Here is a 20,343-nt window from a genome sequence, read left to right as displayed (position 1 = left end):
AAGCTGCTTAATTAAATGGGAGCAGGGAGCTGATGTGTAAAGCTGGCCTGTCAGCATGCTGGGAACACTTTCACCTTTCGGGTGGGTGTGCTGCCGAGGAGGGAGAGAGATGAGAGTTTGGGGTGGCTCTGGGGGCCCCCAGCCCGGTGCGGGGTGACAAAGCTAAGCGGGATTTAGAGCATTGTTCACAGGGAACTGCAGGGAAAAGCCAGGTATCAAGTCCATTCCTTGAGATTTTGAGTCTCACATAGCCACAGAGGCAAGGTTAAATGCTTATCAAATGCAAAAGTATCAAAGAAATCCAATTACGTGAGCACACAGCCAAAAGAAAAAAGGTAAACTTCCAGGACAGAAGGGTTGAATGTGCTTATTACTGCCCCCATCAACTTTATGCATAATTATTACATTTTAACTTTTTCTAATTGAATAAAGTTTCCAAACAGCCACTATTAATCCAAACAGACCTCCATTAATTAGAAGCAACAACCCTCTCTCTTTCATAATACCACCACCACTCATTTCCAAAGCAGCAGAATGCAAAGAACATCTCTGTTCTGCTTCCTTAACCTTTCTTTGGTCTGTGTTTTTGGCTTTATTATTAGCAATTACTCATATTGCAAGCGCTAGTGCCCATGGATTCCTCCTTACAGCACAAAGTACTTCTCTGGAATTCTGGTATTATGTGGCCTGGTCTCCTCCTTCAGTGCTTGTGTACAAGGCCAGGATAAATCACTTGCTGATACCCACCTCTGTAGGAGCTGCCAAGCCTGAGAGGGAAAAAGCAGCCTGCACAAAGTATTATTTACACATACAGAAATGTGTTGCAACTACTAAAAGCCAAATAACAGTTCTGAACAACAACAAATTTATGTATATTTTGTACAAGCATATTTTTGGGATTGATTATAATAATTTACATTTATCTTGAATTTCCCCTTGATGAATGAAGCCTTTCTGTTCCACTTACTGACACAGCCAGAGGAATGCAACAGGAGCTTTCATTATAACATTTCCAACCTTTTATCAATCACATTGGGAGCAAAGACAGTTGAACCAACCATGTTACAGTGAGGACTATTAATACACTGCAGCTGGGAGATTAAACAGTCTTAACAAGACTTCCACATAATAAATGACTCCATTTGAACAATATAGTTCAGCAACTTCGGTACAGAGGAATCACAACATGCCCCCTTACACCTGCCAAATGTGGAACACGAGGGCATGGAAGCACTACAGGAACCCCACAGTACACATGCAAAGACTGATCCTAGTGAAACACATCTGGGAGGGTCTCCCATGCCCATTGCATTTAAGAGAACACACATAATCATAGACAATGCTGCTTTTTAAACACAGAAAACAGAATTCTTCGGGGAAAAAAAAAACATTAAAATGACTCTGTTAAGCTAAACACCCAGAGTTAAAAAGAGGGAGGAGAAGAAACACATGCCACTGAAATGTCACACAGGAACATGCACCAGAGACCAAAAGTTAAAACACACACCCAGTTGCACTTGTTAACCAGTTACCTGCTCATCCAAAACACATTTTAACAAGTTTTAGCAAGATTAGATTTGAAAACTTGCATCTCTCTCTTTCTTATGCATGTATGTGTATGGATAAGGAAGCAAGATTATTTAGGGGGAATTATATTCATAAAGCTGAAGTCCTGAATACACATAAGTATCTTCCACGGCTGTAGCAAAAACCCATACCCCTCCTAAATTGATATGTCTTGCCTGTGCTTCTAAAGAAAATAAAAATCTACTGCAGACCCAGCAGGGTGCCCAGTTTTAACGCCATCCTGCACAGTCCATAGGTAAAAACTGTCCTACAGCGAGTGTTTTGGGGGGAAAACTGCTGAGATAAGGTATCCCTGCCTAACACAGTAAAGGCACTGCACTGTCAGTAATTTCTGTGCAGTTCTTCCATGGAAGAGTCCCTTCCTCTGGCCAACCTGCCATCCCTTTGTTTTACACCATGGAATTACCCAGTGTGTGTCACCCATAACACAGTGCCAATGTTCTACTGCCAAAGATCAACCTTGTTTTCTTCAAGTCTATTCACACATCTGTCCCATGGAGAAGAATTAGGCATCCCAATTAATTTAAAGAGTAACTTGCAGAGAATAAATATTTTCTCTTCAGGCTTCTGCTTCCTTTCAGATTTGAGTTCAGTGCAAGTCTTCAAAAGCTCACTGGCTAAAAACTTCTGCCAGCCAGTCTAGCAGAGCTTTGTGTGTAAGAAATCACTGCAAAAGTCAAACCAGACGTGGCCAGAGCAGCCCCAGTTACCTGCAGAGCTGCCCAAGAGCTGCAGGGCTCGCCAGAGAAAAGCAGAACAACCGCGGGTCCCAGGGCTGTGCCGCAGCAGAGAGAAGGCAGTTTAGGAGCATAATTCACACATGGCTTTTGTGCAGAGTTTGACAATCCAAACTACCAGGGTTTAGTAGTGCTACGAAGAGCATAACTCAGGCAGTGTTAAGCTGTGGCAGCGAAACAATCTCCAGCTACTCACGGGCCTGGAGGACCGCTGGATCTTTGGGGGCGGCGGCCGCGGCGGGCGGAGTCTGTGCTGCTGCAGCAAAGTGGAGACTAAATTAAAGTCACCTGCATGGAAACACTGCTGATGTCCTGGCAAAAGTGGCATGAGCATGTGACAGCACGTGATTACCTTCATACTCACCTCACAAAATCCCATTTTTCTTATTTTGTTTTTCCAAACCAGTGACAAACCTCATGAGCCACAACGTGCCTCGGCAGCACAGGTACCGTGTCTGCCTGGGCCGAACTCAGCTCTTGTCACACCAAAGGCAGCAGGGACAGCACTCCAACCAGACAGTCAAAATTTACTGACACAACAAAGATGTTCAAGGTGGAATCTTGGACCTTGAGGTCCAAGTGCTCTAGACTACATTTATGCAAATGGAAACCAGGATATTCAAAAACACTTTCACTAAAATCTCAAGTGATTTTTAGTACTAGTGAAAACTTATGCAGAAAGCCTCAAACCAGACATTTAAGAGCATGGAAAAAAACTTTTCAAGCACTTAAAGGTGAGCTTATGTTCAGATCCTGTCCTGGATTGGACTCCGAAGTGACCAACAATTACAAGCCAGACCTTAAAGCATCATGATGGCCTAGAACTCAAAACTTCTTGTGCAAGTATCATTTTAGTTCTGTGTAAGTGAAAATGAACATACTACAAATACTCTATATATTTATATTTAAATAAACTACTCCTTTGCAGGAGCCAATTCTTTCATTTCCTTATCCTGTCACTAGATTATTTTTTCCAGCTGAGATTTAGATATCACCTATCTAAATCCTCTCTGATCAAAAAACAGTTCTACGTGTTTCCACAATAAAGACATACAAATGCTGCTTTGGGAAAAGATTAAAGGTGTAGAAGCCTTTTTTGTCTCTTGGACTTCTAACCAGGCATCATGTTCACTCCCAGAACTGTGACCTCAGTGCTTGTAACAACACAGGCAAATCCAACACTCAGTTTCCAATTTCAGTTACCCAGTGCTGCCAACAATGGAGTTTGTTGGGAGGTTTGTATGTGCTGCACCACACACTGCACTGCCGAGCCCCACATCTCAGAGCAGGTAAGACAGAACTCCCCACTGGCAGCAGTGCTCTCTGCATTGAGCAGGGACAGGCCTGGCTTAACACAGGGCTGTGAACACAGGCAGGAGCAGGCCCAGGGCGGCGGGGAGGCACCTGCAGGGAACAGGGACTTTACCAGAGCCGCACTGCCAGTGTTGGTCCTCCTGTCTGTCACCACAGTGGGATAAGCAAGCATGTTCAAACTCTCCGTGTTTACTGGGAGAGCCACTGATTTGAAGTTAATTTGTTAATGCAGCAAAACACATTGTTTCTAAAAGGTCAGCAGGTGAAGCTGTGTTGGAATATCAACTTAATTACCTGGGCTGTAGGGATGAATGGGCACTAACCAGCACATGGCTGCAGTGCTAAAAGCTGCTAAATTGCTATTCTAGGTATGGTCCTAAATGTATGTACTACAGCTTTTCCTGTGAAGGGGAGAAATGCCTAAATTAGCACTTTCTCACCAATAGCTGTTTACTAGCATACCTTTTTCCTCTGGATATTTGCTTAATTGTCTTGTTCTAAATACTTCTGAAGCAACAAGACAGAAAATTTGCAGAAAGCCAATTTTATGACTGCGGATCTGGCACTGCTTTACTAATTATCAGACAAGTGACTTTAAGCTATGAGATGCTGGAGCAAGAAAAATCTTACATTCACTTTTACACTATCAAAATACTATTTAAAAATTATAGATCCCACATCTCATAAAGTAGCTATTATATACCCAAGGAACTTTTGCAATACAGCTATTTAGGGTTTTATACTAGAGAAAACATTACAAAAGGATAATTTTTCATCTGCAAGGTAACAGCCTGTGGGCAGAATATTATCCCAAACTAATTGTGGATATCTTCTGAGATTTTTTTTAAGGTGGTATTCAAAACAGAGCCTTGTGAGTAAATTAGAGGTGCTAGTTCATGTGTAACAACAAGTGCAACCAGAAGGAAATGCTCAAAGGAAACACAACCAGATGAAAACGGGTTTGTCAGTATGTGGAGAAAGAAGTGTTTCTCTTTCTCAGTTAGCAGTGAGGGTGTTTCCAATAATTTCCAAAACAAAGCTTTTCTACATGAGTATCTTGTTTCCTTCCGAACTTGAGGACTGGTTTGAAAATACTTTAAAGCCAATCAGCCATAGGAGAGAGATGCCTTGTGCTGGATGAAGCCAGGCTCACACACACCAGGCTGCAAGAGACCTGAAGTGCTGACTTTGGGAGAACACGCTGGACCTCAACTGAACACTCAATTAAAAAAAAAAGGGAGAAAATAACAACACTGAAAAATGTCTGGTACCTAAAAAGATTCAGTAGAGAAAGCAGATGGAATCTACGAGGCAGCTGTTTTATTATCCATCCAGATCCCTGCACAGCACACTCTGCTTTTTACATGCTCCCTTATGTACAGCTCACAAACTGGGATGACAGGAACAGTGTATGCTTTACAGCATATATTTTTAATTTACACTCTGAAATACTTCAACGGAAATCTGCTGGGTCCTGTGATAAAAATAATTTCCATGTTTTAAGGGATGCCTCATTCTTCAAGCCACATTTGTAGATAGGGAAGGTAGAACAAGTCTGGCAAAAATGCAGCAACACCTAAAGCCAAAATCCCAAAACCACGGGAACACCACTGCGGATTATTAATGTTGATAACTGATGCTATTCTAAAAACTCATGCCTTAAACAATAAACTCCTGGGCTGTAGAACTGAATGGTACTTTATTTTTTTTGTCTGCAATTACAGAAAAAAAGGGAAGAATTTTGAAAATGACATGCATATATTTTTCTATGTGTGTTCAGGAGCCTTAGACAGGCCATGCCCAAAGCAGCATGTGTTGTTCTGTGATGTAGATAGGAGGAATATGATGGTATCTGTGGTTAAAGGCCTGTCAAGACTTCTGATCACTTCCCAGCTCCAGCGACAGGAAAGTCCCTGTCCTATGCAAACCAGCAGTAAAACCCACAGAAGGTGGTATCAGTAAAATCTGAGACTGTGACCACTTAGTGGTCCACTCTCACTTTCTGCCTGCTGAAGCAGCTGAACATCCACCCTGACCTCCTCCCATCTATACGTGCACTCAGTTCTTCTAAAAAAATGTAAGCCACCCCATAACCATTAAACTGATACAATCTGACACTTTGCAGTTTGAGAACTCCTGACATTTTCCAAAGGAGATGCCTGTCAACAGCCTCTTATTTACCTGGCACAGAGCCCAGGTACCACAGTCTGAAAGCCACTGCACACTGAGCTACATGCAGTTGGTACCTCTTCCCACGAACAGGTGCCTACAGAACACAAAACATTTAATTCAATTTAGAGTCATTCTGGTTCAAAGAAGCCTCACACGTGTTGATTCCATTTTGTTCCCGTGTAGTGAGGCCCTGGATAGGAAAGGATCATGCTGCAGACAGTAACTACACAAGGCAGGAGCAGGCCAGGGTTCTGCTGATCCCCTTTCCACTTGCTCTGCTCTGGTCCTGCAGAGCTTTGCCATCCCTGCTCCTCACTGGGCCTTCCTTAGCAATTTACTCCAGCACTCACCACCATTTGGACAAGGGATTCATTTGTCATGATTCACTACACTAAACACACACACACCAGATTTCTGTTCTGAGAAGGTGTCAGAAAAACCAAAGAAATTTCTACACAAAGAATGGACTTTGAGCCCCTTTCTTTGTGGTACTCACTGTGACACAGAACACTGCAGCCCTTTTTACCTGTTCTCCTTGTCCCCTCAGGCAACCACTGCTGACTTTGTATAATTTCTTGTAACTTCTCTGATATTTTGGCACCACTTTGCAGTTAACTTTTTGCACCAGATTTTTTTCTGGACCCTGCAGTAACAGCAGAATCCTGCACTGACAATATCCATGCCTCCATCCTAGATGGGTAACTCAGTGAACACAGAGGGATGTTCCTGGTGCTATACTAAGCCAGGAAGATACCCTATGGACTCTTGCACTGCACAATAGGCCTTACCCTGAAGCAGCACAACCTTCATTTGTCCAGAAGGAGAATAAAACCCCAGCTCTCTGTGACGTTGCTGCATAATGACAGGACCATGAAGGAAAACTCCCTTAACTCATTGAAGCAGGCCCTTTCCAGATTACAGCAAACCAGCAAGGAGGGCTTTGTCCAACTATTCACAGAGACAAAACAGGGAAGGGGTTGAAAGAGAATCTCACTGAGATGATCATTTTTCCAGAGGACTTCTACCAAAATGAGGTTCATTTTGCTGTGGTTTGTTTTCATTCTATTCCTCAACATACACGGATGGAGAGACACGTTGCAAAAAATCCCAGACCCCAGGAATGTATTTATCCCCATGTGTTAAAGCCTATCCATCTTCTACCTCAGCAGAGTTTAAAATCACAGCTAATAGGTTAACAACTGTTTTTCTTCTGCTTCAGATGAAGAATATCAGAAAGCTGGGGGAATATTCGGCTTCCCAATTTGTACTGACTGCTCAGTGCTACCTGCAATGTCTGTTTGACAGGACTGACATTTTGTACTGCTGTGAGATGGGAGAACGTGTGACATTTTTATTCATGGTGGCGTACGCCCTTGTAATGATCAGCCCTGGTCGATGTGCTTACTGCAGCAGCCCCGAGCCCTCGGAGAACAAACACGAGCCCGAGGTGCCAGCAGTTTGGCTGCCTTATTAAACACCACCAGGATTCTAACGAAGAGCAACTGCTGGAAAATCTCACTGTCAAATCCTCAAGGACATTGTCAACATGGAACTAACTACATATATTTTTCATTTAAAATACTAGAAAATCCAGCAATACAATATTAAATTTGAAGAAAAAAGCCACACTGGTTTGTGTGTGTTTTCTTTTTAAACTGGTCATTTTGTTAGCTTTTGTTGGCTTTCTGTGGTCCTGATGCTGGAATTCAAATCAAAGAGATCATGTAACGCACATGATTTAAAATGTTGGAAAATGGACAGATCCCTTATTATCTCTTAACAGCTATTCCTCTCTAGCAAGTAGAATACTTGCACAGAAAAAAAAAAAGAAAAAGAAAAAGAAAAAAGAGATGGTCTCTCATTTAAGGAGTTCTGTAAACAGCAATGACTCTCTGCTTCGCTCAGCTTCATCATTCACCAAGCCAGGCTGCATAATTGGGGGGACACTCTCCTCCACACACCCACAGAAGGACATGGACCCTCGGTCTGCAGTCTGGCACTCCCAGCTGTTTTATTTGGTATTCATCAGCCCAGCTCTGAAGGGCAAATCCAAAAAATGCCTGGCCAAACAAACTGTCACAGTGGGGTCTTTTCCCTTTATTCTCCTGGTTTAATCCAGTGGCCCAGAGGTCAATTCAGACAGTTCTGGCCTAACTGTACATATCAACTTCATAAGTAATACATAAGAAGCTTCTGGATGCTGATCTACATTGATAGAGAAGCAAGTCATCCATAAGACACTGCGAGCTCTCCTCAGGTTGTCAATCTAGGTGATTTGGGTAGCCTTGCATGTACTGATGTATTTATTTTCTATGTATGTATTATTTATAAAGCACAACTCTCCTTCCACATGCCAGCAGTGATGGACCAAGATCCTCTCTACAAGATATTTATGGGTTCCTCAGCAGAACAGGACTAACAAGGAGACTCTGCAGACACGTTACAGCTGCTGTCGCTTGTCACAAGCCCTGGGAGGTCAGCTCTGCCAGCATTCCCTTCACACATCCAGCCATTGCAGCACCTGACACCATGTATCCGGAGCAGGACAGTGATTCCTAACACCCCTGTGTGAGGAGTGCCTGAAATACCGAGACAGCTGGAAAACACTAAAAGCCATAGTCTGCAAAGTGCTTTTTCATGGCTGAACACATCTGCTGGATGTAGACTGGGGCCACAATGTCACTGCAAAGCATGAATTCTTGCATGGCACCAGGCCCACAGGGACTCCACTGCTGCAGTGGCTGGAGAGAACCCAGCTGTGCCTGCTCCTTGGGAAGCCCTGGGGAGCAGGTGCAGGAGGGGCAGAGACCCAGGGCACACTCTGCAGGTGCTGCTCACACTTGTCCCTGATGGGCACACATGGCCAGTGCAGGCTTTCCCTAACACCCACCCCATGGATTGTCAGCTCTGCTAATCCTGCACACCACAAAGCAGAATTTCAATCCTTTCTTGTCTTGTCCATTGACACTGGTTTTACTCCTCTGACAACAAACACTGTCCCCTAAGAACCTGATGGGACATTTGAGTGGTCTCAAGCAGACATTAGATGGACAAGTGCTTCTGGGTCAAGACATCTGTCTTTCTTGTGGGGTGACTTTTACTGAGCAACACTGAATTTGTTCCTGAAAGGAACAGGCAAAGAAAGGAGTGAGAATAAATGAGGGTAGAAGAGATACTTTCTGAAGACAAAATAATTTTAAAGAACTTACACTTTTGCTAAATCCATAAAGAATCAAATGAATAAAGGGAGGAAACCCCATGTGGGTCCACAGAAAGGAAATGGGAACCCACATTGCTCATCCATGGGGAAGAGTGGAAAGGAGGCTCATTTTCTTAATGAAGGTCCCACTATTGTCTGAGCAGCTCAGAGTGGCCAGAGGAGGAGCTGGCTCTGCAACCAGAGCATACAGTTATACGAATATTAGCAAATGAACTTGTTTTCCCCTTTCCCCTTTGGTTTCTACCTCAGTGCTACACAATGCCTGCTGTGATCCAGGGGAATCTGCTATTGTTCCAATGCACCTGGGTGTGAAGGGAGTCACAGGGTCTGGCAAAGGAGCCTTCCTCCCTTCCCTACTTCATCCCTTTTACCCTGGAGATAATCCCTCCTCTGCTGCCTCTGGCCTCAGCGATCCAGTTCTGCATTCCTGGAATGTAGCTGGCTGGTGTTCTCCCCATCTTCCCCTGACCTCTTAATGCCATTTAATCTCCTGGAAGAAGAGCACTGCCCTACAAAGCCGAGTTGTTTGTTCTGTGTGTCCAAGTGAAGACTGTGAATAGGAGAAATGAACATGTTCATTTACAGCAAAAGGGCTCAGAACAGCAAATAAGATGGCAATTTCCATGCTGTGGCCTGCAAAAGTTTAACAGCAGTCAGAATGAGCTGGGGAGAGAACCCAGAGAAGCCACAGTCAGACAAGCTGCTTCAGTACATTAGTGCATTTTCCATTTGTTTCATAGCTGTTTATGTTAGTCCCCAGAGCACTGGTTCTCTGTAGTTTGCATCAAGAGTAAAACATGATTGAATCTCTCTACTAAAGATATACGTGGAAGAGTCTTTTGTATTTTCCTAAACTGTACACCTTTTGGTACACAAATGGAATTAAATATCCTATTTGCTGGTAAATAAAAACAAGCCATAGAAAACATAAACCCAGCTAAGCTGACAAAAGACATTCTAATTATAACAGACACAATTAGAGAGCTGTACAGAGCTGCCAGGAGCACTTGCTTCTAATGAAATGATTCCCTTTCCCAACAAGTGATGTTTCTGGCAGCTTATCATTTGCTGGTTTAATTGCACTAAATCAGTGGTGCTACTGACTGTGGGGAAGCTCCTAAGGAAGAACGTTTCTAAGTGTAGGTTTGATTTAGAAGCCCTTGGGCTCATCCTGTGTGCTCACACCACCCGTCCCAGACTAGTGGGAAGACTGGGCACAGGTACCAATCCTGTATGAACTCTGTGGGTCCTGCCAAAGTAGCCCAAACAGCTGCTTGCTTGGACAAGGCACCTGTTCAAAACAGTCACTATGACACTGTGTAGTGTTTATTCTCCAAACAGCTCAAGGACAACACAGACACGTGTGTTCTACCTAAAAAGTACAAGTGTAGGCATGGAAACAAGGGCCCAAACCCCCGAGTCACAAATCGCCTGTATCAGCGTCCCACTCTACCTTGGTCAGGGCTTACAGGGCTCCCAGTGCCTGCCCTGCCTGGCACACTGGGAAGGATCCTGAGGAGAGCTCTGGCAGTTGAATATGCAGCCTGTGTTCTGATGCTTTAAGGACATTTTGGTCAGGTTTTAAGACAAAAAACAGAAGAAAGCAAGTAATAGGACATTTATAGAATCATTAAGGTTGAAAAAGACTGGTCAGATCATCAAGTCCAACCATCAGCCCAGCATCACAAGAGATACTCTCTGTAGCACTGGATCTTCCATAATTATTAACCTTACTCTTCCCCCAAACACGGAGCACTACTCAGTACTACAAGCCTCTCATTTGAATCTTGGCCTTGGCTTGAAAATTAAACCCTGAGCCATCCCTGAGCCGCCTGTACCGCTCCTGCTACTTGTTGACTGCAGTTGCATTGTCCCAGAGTCTGTGGTGATAGTTCCTGTATTTGGCTGAGGCACGAATCAGTAAGAAAGGCACACCCTGGGAAAAGCATGCGAAGTCCCACCCAGGAAAAGCAGTGGTCCCACCCTCCCACGGTGGTCTCTTCAGTAAGAGCACTTTGTTTAGATCTTTACCGCATTGCCCCAGGCTCTCTGGCTAAAATCCTTTTCACCATCCAGGAGAGCTTTTCCACAATGTCTTCATGATGCACAGAAAGCATCATTAAAACAATTCCATAATAAACAAGGCTCTCCAATGATGCCCGATCACCACTCACCAAGACGAGCCAGGTCATACAGAATCTGCCCCCCCCCCGGCCCCCCGTCAGATAATTATTGCCAAATTTTGGTGAACCATCAGCTGAGGGGCTGTGCTTTCACAGGCATTTCAAGATATTTTACTGATATTTTCGTAGCCTAACAACTGCAGATACACAACTGTGTTTGGAAAAGCTAGCAACTCCCTCACTCTAGGGTGAGAGATAATGAGTTAAAATTAAAGGTTGCTGCTGGCTCGCTAGCCCATCCCCCTTTAGCTAATCTGTCATGTAATGAAGAGGAGCACCCAGCACAGGACAGCTCGCTGCCGGCTCACTTACAGCGAGCTGATTAAGAATGTTCAACCAACAGCACACTGCAGACCTTTCCGAGGAAAATAAATAGACTGTATGCAAATGTGTTTGTCACTTTGACAGCACGTCTCAATTAAAGGCCCGCGCGGCGGCTGTGTGGCGCTCGCTGCGGCGCCGCGGCCGGGCTCCCTGCATCGCCGCGCGCCCCGAGCCGGGGCCCTGACCCCCAGCGCACGCATGCATTTTAAACCTCGCTGCCAGCCGCACAATGCTGCACTCCGAGAGAGCCCCTGACAATGAGAAAAAAGCCTCTTTCATCCTCTTCAGTTTAGAAGAGCTGTGAATGCACAAACAGCCCTTATTTCAGAGTTCTTGTGCCTTTTTAATTGTTCCCACCTTCTGTATTCTAGACAGAGTTAAAAGTGACACTAAAATCTCTGCCTTTAATCACGAGTTAGAAGCCATCTCCCGTTTATACAGTAAATGTTGCTGCTTTTTTCCTCCCCAAAGCCTTAATCTATATTTCATAAACCTGAACATCTTTTCCTTTTAAATGAAAGTATGATTCCATTTTTGTTTTGGCATTGGGCTATCAGGAAAAGCAGACCTGTGCCAGGACAAAGGCTGTGAGTGAGAGAGCCCTACAACTGCTAAGTCAGATCAGTTTTTGGAAACCAACATTTGTAATGTGATGACAGCAATAAGCATTTAGCCAGAGAGCCTCTCCCCACAGCCAGGGGTCAGGAAAGCTGATGTGTGTTTCTTTCGACACAGAGAAAGTGATCATTAAAAAATTTGAAAGTGACTACTAAAAAACCTCATGAATTTAAATTTGCACTTACCACTCAAATATATATTTCATTAATCTACCATAATGTTTGAACCATCCATCGTTCACAAAAATCTGAAGGAGAAACTGAAAATAAATTGTAATATTATCTGGTTTCTGACTGCTTCAAATGAAATGTAACATGTCCCTGCTGGAGCTAGATGGCTGCATTCCTCCAGTAGCCCAAATTCCTCTCGACTGTATTGGCACAGAAAGTAATGGAAAAATAAATCTCTGCAAATACTTAATTGGAAGAGAATGATTTTTAAAAAGTCTCCAAGAACTTACATTTAGCACAGTGGCAAAAGTACTGAAAGAAATAAATCTAATTCTAAAATGATGCAGACAACACTGCTCTGAGCACTGATCAGACCTGGGGTAGCCCCATCTAATACCTGAACAGTCAGTGCAGCCACACCAACTGGTTTCTATTCATAGACACTTCTCTGAAACTGGTTTGCTTCACATTTTATAATGTTTTACAATTGCTTTAAAATTACACTTTGCTTCTTTAGAAGAAATGAGATACTCCCTCCTTCTTTTCTGGTCAGAACAGTGTAAAGAATAGATAGAGCAAAAGAAAAGAGAACTGTGAATATAAATCCTGTTATTTTTTGAGTCAGGCTACACTTAATAGGGGAACACGGACAAACTAATAATAAATACTGGCTGTTTTTCCATGAAAATCACAGCAACTACAACATTTTCTAAATAGTTAGCTCTTCAAACCTCCCCACAAACTCTGTTTTGCAGACGTACCAAAAGAAACATTACACGAGTAACTAATGTGAACAGCTCAGCTGTCGATACTGAATACAGAGTACACTAACAAGCTATTAATTGATTTTTCCATCTTAGTTCATCGTATTTAATTTTCAGAGAATGTTCAAATCCTTTAATAGTTGGATGTTCCATATTGACACTAATGATCTGGCTAGATAACAGGGGATTTTTAAATACTACACCCTCAGTCCTGAGGGCTGTAGCACCTTGCATGCTAAAACAGCCACAAAATAGTTTATGCAGTTGCTACAATAACTATGCTTCACTCCCCCAATTCACTTACGGTTTGTTTTCCCCAAAATCATCATATGAACAAAAGGAACCAGTAAACCCCAGAAAAATTAGGTTTTGGAACCCCTTTAAACAGATACAACAGAAGTAAAACTAAAATAGCATAGTTCATAACGAATAATGAAGTGTTTGGCATATTTGTTATCATGACTTCTTTCTGAACTATTTTTGCTGAGTCACATGATTTAGAGAAACTTTACACTAAGACCTACCTGACCAAAATGTACTGTGATTGGTCTCCTGTCCTCTCTTAATTTTGGGTCCTTCTTCTCAACCAGTGGCGACGGTGCCGTCCTCGGCAGGGGCTCCTCCGGCGCTGCTGAGCACCCGTTCTCAGCAATGTCCTGTGTGGTAGGAAAAGGTGAATAGCATGGCCAGGAACACTCCAGAGTGAGGGGAAGGTGCACAAAGGAGACACTAAAGGATAATGCTGACTAACGATTTGGATGTTCGGGGAAAAAAACACCAAAGTACAGAAAAGAAAACATCATTAGAATAGAACACTTCATCCGTCAGAGCTTGTACACAACCCCTCTCTCCTCCCAGTACCAGTGGTGCCAACAGGACATTCAGTAAAACGTCTGACTTAAAACACGCAGAAACCAGGAAGTGCACGTGGAGAAAAAAACTATAGCTCAGATTTTCTGTTTTAGAAATGAATTCAACAGAAGCCCAGGAACAGGGCATTCTGCTTATTGTAAACCTAAATGAAGACAGTAATTCCATTTATGTACTGCACAGAATTATCCATAGCAGAACAATTACTGGTGGAAGTGACAAGGAGAGATGGAACTCAGAGCTCAGTTAGCTTTGCATTTCATCTTAGAGTCTGTGTGTACTGCATATGCCTCCAGGAGAGGGTACAACACCAAGGGGTGTCTGGCAGAACACTTTTTGTTTGCTTTGACATCAGGTCTCCTCTCCAGAAGTGAAGTGACCCACCAGCCCAGGTTAGAGGACTTGGCAAGTGCAGGCATGGGGTGCGTAACACAGGTTTTGAAAAAGACAAAGGCCTGCAGACATCAGGAATCAGAGAAGGAGCAAAGAGTTTGAAAGTGAGTTGAGAAACAGTCTGTAACGCAGTGGGCCCCAAACCTTACATCTCTGCAACAATGCCAAGGAAATAATGCTGGGTAAATATGGAGAGAAGGCTGCACACGCTGGAGCTCTGCAAGGCTGACCTGAGGGTGGCTGCTGCCACCGGCAGGGCTTTGATTCCCTGACCTCTGACACGGCCCTGCGAGCCCCCGGCTCGCTCAGGTACAATAATGAGCTGTGTAAGCTGATGGCCAATTAGAAATGGTTCCTTTGGACACACACTGACCTAATGTGTTTAGGTCAAATGAAACAAAAAGCTGGATGGACTTTCTAAGGGGCTTTGTCTGCTCCACAGAGGAGCTGAGACCCCTCTTTAGATCCAGCTGGTAGAGCAGTGGTTCCCCAATATGGGCATAAGGATCGTGGGGAATTAACACTTGTTAAGGTCAAACTAGAGAGAAAAACTTTTTCTTCCCCCCCACCCCCCACCCTCCAGCTGCACAATGCCACCTTGTCTTGAAAAGGTACAACAAAGTCCTCCGAATTAGTAACAAAGAGCCCCAAAACAAGGCAATGACAAGAAAGCTGAGTGTCTGTCAAACTCCTACTCCAGCTCCAGACAGCACTGAGCCCCCAAGGGATCCACTCAGTTTTGGACTCATCACCTATGGCAGCACTATTCCCTGTAATGACACTAAACACAACCCAATTTACATATTTCTGTGGGGGTGGAGGTGCCTGGAGCTGCTGAAGCTCCAGCACACCCAGGGCCACCCAACCTGCACTGAGCAAGGGCTGCTCCCGGCCCGGCACAGCTCTGCCTGGAGCTGTGGCTCCAATCAAGGCAGCAGACAGCTGGGAAACAATGGAAAGCAAAGCACCTTCCCAAGCAAATTCCCAAAAAAAATGGAAAAAGGACACAAAAGTCTGGACATGAAGGGAATGGGAGGAGATAAAAGATAGAGAGATTAAGCCATTAAGCAAAACCCTCTCAGATGTGTAACGATCACTGCAAATCCTTGAGCTTTTATTGCTATAGATTGGCTCTACGTCTCTGATGATATAATTGCATATAAAAGATAACATGTTCCTAAAGCCTACTTCCACTGTGTTTGGTGCACAGACTTCCAAAGAAAATACAACTTTTTTTTTTTAATTGCTTAATAAAATATTAGAATTAAATTATTTGATTCCTCTCTACTTTTTCATCATCCCCAAAAGGCAAACAAATCATCAATACAGCTTCATTCTCAAAGCAAAATCTGCTTCACAAAAGTTTTTCTACCTTCAATGAAAACACATTTGAGTTAAAAAAACAGTGAAACCTGATCTTAAATTTTGTAATGGAGTGCAAACACTGGCTAGAGAGGAGCAAAACATATTTTGAACGTCTTGAACATTGTGCAGGCCATGTTATAAAGCTCTAAATGAGCTGTTTCTAGAATACCAGGCATTAACTAGAGCCACACAGGGCTCTAGGAACAAAAATAATGTTGAATACATTAATGCCAAGTGCCCAACCATTTATATAAATTGTCTTAGCCAGAGCTTTCAGTAAGTTCCATTCTCCTGACTGAAAGTTGAGGACGGTACCATTCATATTCCTCCTTCTTCCTAATTCTATGCAGTTAAGCTTCAAATGAGCCACTAACGGAGGGACTTGACCACCACAGTCCATTTGTGAGATGGAAAAAGGCAGCCTTTGCAGAAAATACAAAAAGGGAAATGAGAAAGAAAAAAGAGGAAAAAAAAGGAAAAAAGAACTGTATCAGATATAAAATAAAGCTACCAGGCTGTATCTATTAACAATTATTTGCTCTCACTCATAAGAATCCTCTGAAAACTATTTCTGTTGCTTTGAAATACTGCACCACAAATGAACAAGGGATGGAAATGGAGCCCCATTCAATCTCCACTATCATATTAAAGAAGGACCTTACACACACCACAGTGACCTCTCAACAGGTCAATCCTGCATTTCTCATTTGCAATTCAAACCCAAGACTGGAGCAGACCAAGGGCAAAATGGGCTCTTGATTATATTTAAGAGGTCACCATTGCTATGCAGAGTTGGAGGAAGCAGACCTCCAGCTTTATTGCATTTTTAAATTCTATCTTGTACAGAAGCTGCTCAGATTTGGCAGCAAAAACTGGAAAAGGGATGTTTATATTTGACTTTTCCTTACCAGGGGCCTGCAGACTTTCTATATTAATAATGGAAAATAGTATGTTAAAATGCAGTGGATAGTAAGTTCAGTTTAAAAATAACCTCAGGTTACTCTTAGAAGATGAAAGACTAGCATCCCAAATTTGGCAAAAAGTAAGTATTTAATGATACCAGGATGTCAGACAGTTAACTCTCACACATGCTAGCGAGGAAACACAGGACAAATCCAATGCTCTTACTTAAAACTGGGGAGGATGCATTAATAGACCTGTGCATAACAGACCCATAACAGAGCAGCACAGACGTTTAGATTAAAAATGAGGGTGACCAAAACAGTGTTTGCTATTTTTATCACTTTAAACCGAGCAATCCCTAATTTTACAGTTACCTTCCTATCTGCATTCACATGGAGAAGAGGATGGGATAGAAAAGGAAAGAATAATAAAGGAAGGAGAGGTAGAGCAGTGTATGTCAACTACTCACAGCAATCTTTTAAGTTCTTGTGAAAGCCTATGCTGAACAATCATGTTTAAGCATCTCACTTATAGAAACACCACATAATAAGGAAGGTGAAACAAAATCGGGCCATTAAGTTGTAAATGTTATGTGTGTTTTTTAAAGAGAAGCCTGCTGCTTGACAGACCAGGACAACAAAAATAATAAAACAAAGCAATGACTGAATGAGGCTTTTCTCAGCCTCGTATACAAATGTCACACAACAGCACACAATTTTATTAGCATTTAAAATGCAGGAAAAAATCTGGTCATGTTACACAGCTCCAACTGCTTTAGAAACACACAAGAGAAGGCCAAACATTTTATTATTTAGGAAGGTTATGTCCAGAAATGAAACACGTGGAATGACATAAGGAAATCCATGTACAAGAAAACTGCTTCATGGTTTTATTCTTTTCAAATTATACCTACAGTGGTCATATATAACTTAGTGTAATAAAATAAAATGGCATAAAGGCATCTGAAGCAACTTTACCTTCCCCGAGAATCTACAGCAATGTCTAGAGTGTGTAGAGAGGGAACAGCAGTTGGAATGCACACAGGTAATTCCTCGCTTTGCAGCCCAGCTGCACAGAAACTCCTTTCAAAGAACAGGCTGGTGACAGGCTCAGGTGCATTTCTGTCTGCCCACCAACATATTTGTAGCCCCAACTTAAGAGGATGGGCTAGAAATTTAGAGAAGAAATTTACAGAGAGCACAGATTAAAAAAAAACCAAAACCCAAACTCCTATGCAACAAATGGAATACAAATTTCTGAATAAGAACTTCAGTTCTCTCAGCAGGTTGGCTGTCTTGCCTCCCCCGATGACTGAGAGCTCCGATTCACAGAATAAGGAGAGTATCTGCAATAACCCAGGGCAGAGTTACCCATCTGTTCATAAGGTGTGTGTCAGTGTGAACTATACCTGTGGTTTATAAGGAGCAATTGGCATTGGATAACACATCCCTCAAACACAGTGCAGCAGTTTGGAATTGTGCTGTTTCCAAACACACAGATTTGGGAACAACAAACAGTTTGAGTATTTTTTTCTTCAATAATTCCAACTGGGAAAAGACACCAACTCTAATAAATTCCTTCCTGTCTGAACTTTGCAACGGACATTCAAGAAATGCAGAAATACCCTTCCCAGTGGCAGACAGACATGATGTTATTTTTCCTGACTGACTACTGCAAAAATAACAACAATTTGCCATTTGCAAAAAGTTCACTGCCAGAACTGTAGGGAAGAGCTCCCAGTCCACATGCAGTCCCCTTCCACAGTGCCCCAGCACGAAGGACAGGAGCAGGACCACTCCAAACAGAACACTCAATTTTCTGGCTTTTGTGGGTTTAAGTCAGAGCTTTAATGTATTTGAAGACAATTTTTTCTGTCTGTGAATATTTATAAGTGTGAAAAATCCAGGACAGCTGGTAATGCATTTTGAAGTGTGCTAACAACACTGTATCAAACAGCTTCCTATTGATCACATCATGCTTTCAGTGGCTAAGGATTTCAGACGTGGTGCTTATACATTTTGAATAAGAACTTCAAGTACCTTTTGCTTCAAGCGGTTTTTCACTTCTTTTATTCCCATTTTTGCATGATCTTTTGCCTGCATGAAAAATTAATTTAAGTTAAAATTCCTTTCTATTTCCAGCAGTGACTAGGTTTGTTTCCAGTTAATAAAAACGGCAATAAAAAAATGTAACAAGATACTGAAAACACATTAAAACAAACAGAGAGCTAAAGAGACCCCAAATAAACAAAAAACATCACCCCACCTTTGTCACAAAAACGTTGTTTTCCCTGTTTTGAAGCCATAGACATCTTTCATCTTTTTGCATTCCACAGCCTCACTGTTCCCCTGTAAGTATTTATCTTTGCTATAAACTTCTATTCTTCCACACCGGCAGTGAGCCTGCAAACTCTCCTTGCAGTGCTCTGGATGCCAGTTCCATTTAGTAGAGCCAATCTCATCCTACTCCTCTCTCTCAGGCTGGAGAAAGGCAGCAAAAAACCCAAGTTTGAATGGTTATCTCAATGCTTTTTGTAGCATTATTTCCCAGAATTGAGCATATAAGAAATCCTCACTTGTTTCTGTGCTGTTTGATCTGGCAGAGTGGAGCTGGCAGCCACACACGATAGCACAGCAACACACCAGCTGTTTGTTAACAGCACTGAAAACACGTCCATTTAAAGAATAACTCAGTAAGTTGGGCTCTAAATAAGCAGGTATAAGAAATCTCTAGGGAAAATTAATTGACATTTAGAAAAGACGGAAACAATTTGGAAAATGAGAGGATTCCCTTCTTTTGGTGAAGCTGCAAGCAGGGAAAGCTGAGGTAACAATGATTTCCAACAGAGCAATGATGAGATGGTAGAGCTGCCTAGCAGAGCACACAGGCACTATTTCCCAGAAAGAGTTCTGTGTAATAAATGGAATTTATCATCTGTACTTTCAAAAGAAATCACAAGTTCCCATTGTCCTTTGCATTTCAATTGAGTTTAAATTTCAAAATGACTTTTTCATTTAAATTTGAAATTCGAATGAATGTATATTTTGAGTAATTCTGTGAGTCCAATAAAAATGGATGTAAAGTCTTGAGTCTCATTTGAAAGGTTAAAACAGAATTGTAATTAGACTCTTATCTCAGTAGTAAGCCAGTACTCAATACTTACAAACTTATAGACAGTCTTCATGGCAGGGTTAGCCTTGGTCTTTACTGTATTTAAAATGGCTCCACTTCCTTTCTGTAATTATAGTAACAAGGGAAGAAACGTTATCAAAGCTCTTTAAAGCAAACAGCAATCTAAAATCCACCATTCTTAACTTAAAATAACAGAGCATTAACTATGCTTATTAGCAGAGCTGAGTATGAAAAGGTCAAATTTAAAGAAAAAGGCCCAAGGAAAACCAGACTGAATCTTGCTCTTGTTTTGCCCAATTCTATTTAATACAGCACTTGTCAAAGGAAAAATACGGGTGTCTGCCAAGAGCTCTTGTCTTACATGTCTTACAAACCCTGTTCTGTGCTTCCACTCACCCTCAGGGGTGTCCTGTACATTGCATTAAAATCCTAAACAAGTTTAAGACACAAGTACCCTGAGCAACACTCAGTGTGTGAGGCAGAGACTCTGTCCCAGGACAGCCTGTACGTTCAATGTGAAGAGGGGAGATCTGTTTTTACTTTGCTCTTTTGCTTTCCCTCATCCCACAGTCCTGTTTATCACATACATGC

At 42.5% G+C, this 20,343-nt stretch overlaps 1 protein-coding gene across 1 annotated transcript in view; it reads right to left on the bottom strand.

The window, feature by feature from the left end:
- The window catches only part of DENND1A (DENN domain containing 1A), a 165,065-nt gene that overhangs the window by 14,186 nt on the left and 130,536 nt on the right, over nt 1-20,343 (bottom strand). The window contains exons 18-21 of the mRNA XM_017745390.1: nt 19,784-19,855; nt 18,660-18,716; nt 13,614-13,745; nt 2,521-2,580 (exon numbers count right to left, since the gene is read on the bottom strand). Coding sequence (XP_017600879.1) covers nt 2,521-2,580; nt 13,614-13,745; nt 18,660-18,716; nt 19,784-19,855 — 321 coding nt within the window. The remainder of the gene's footprint in view (nt 1-2,520; nt 2,581-13,613; nt 13,746-18,659; nt 18,717-19,783; nt 19,856-20,343) is intronic.

Source organism: Corvus brachyrhynchos, unplaced genomic scaffold (assembly GCF_000691975.1).
Source record: "Corvus brachyrhynchos isolate BGI_N302 unplaced genomic scaffold, ASM69197v1 scaffold59, whole genome shotgun sequence".
In the NCBI taxonomy this organism is placed as follows: Eukaryota; Metazoa; Chordata; class Aves; order Passeriformes; family Corvidae; genus Corvus; species Corvus brachyrhynchos.
The sequence above is the reverse complement of the archived record's forward strand: the minus strand, read 5'-3'. Positions and strand labels throughout refer to the sequence as shown.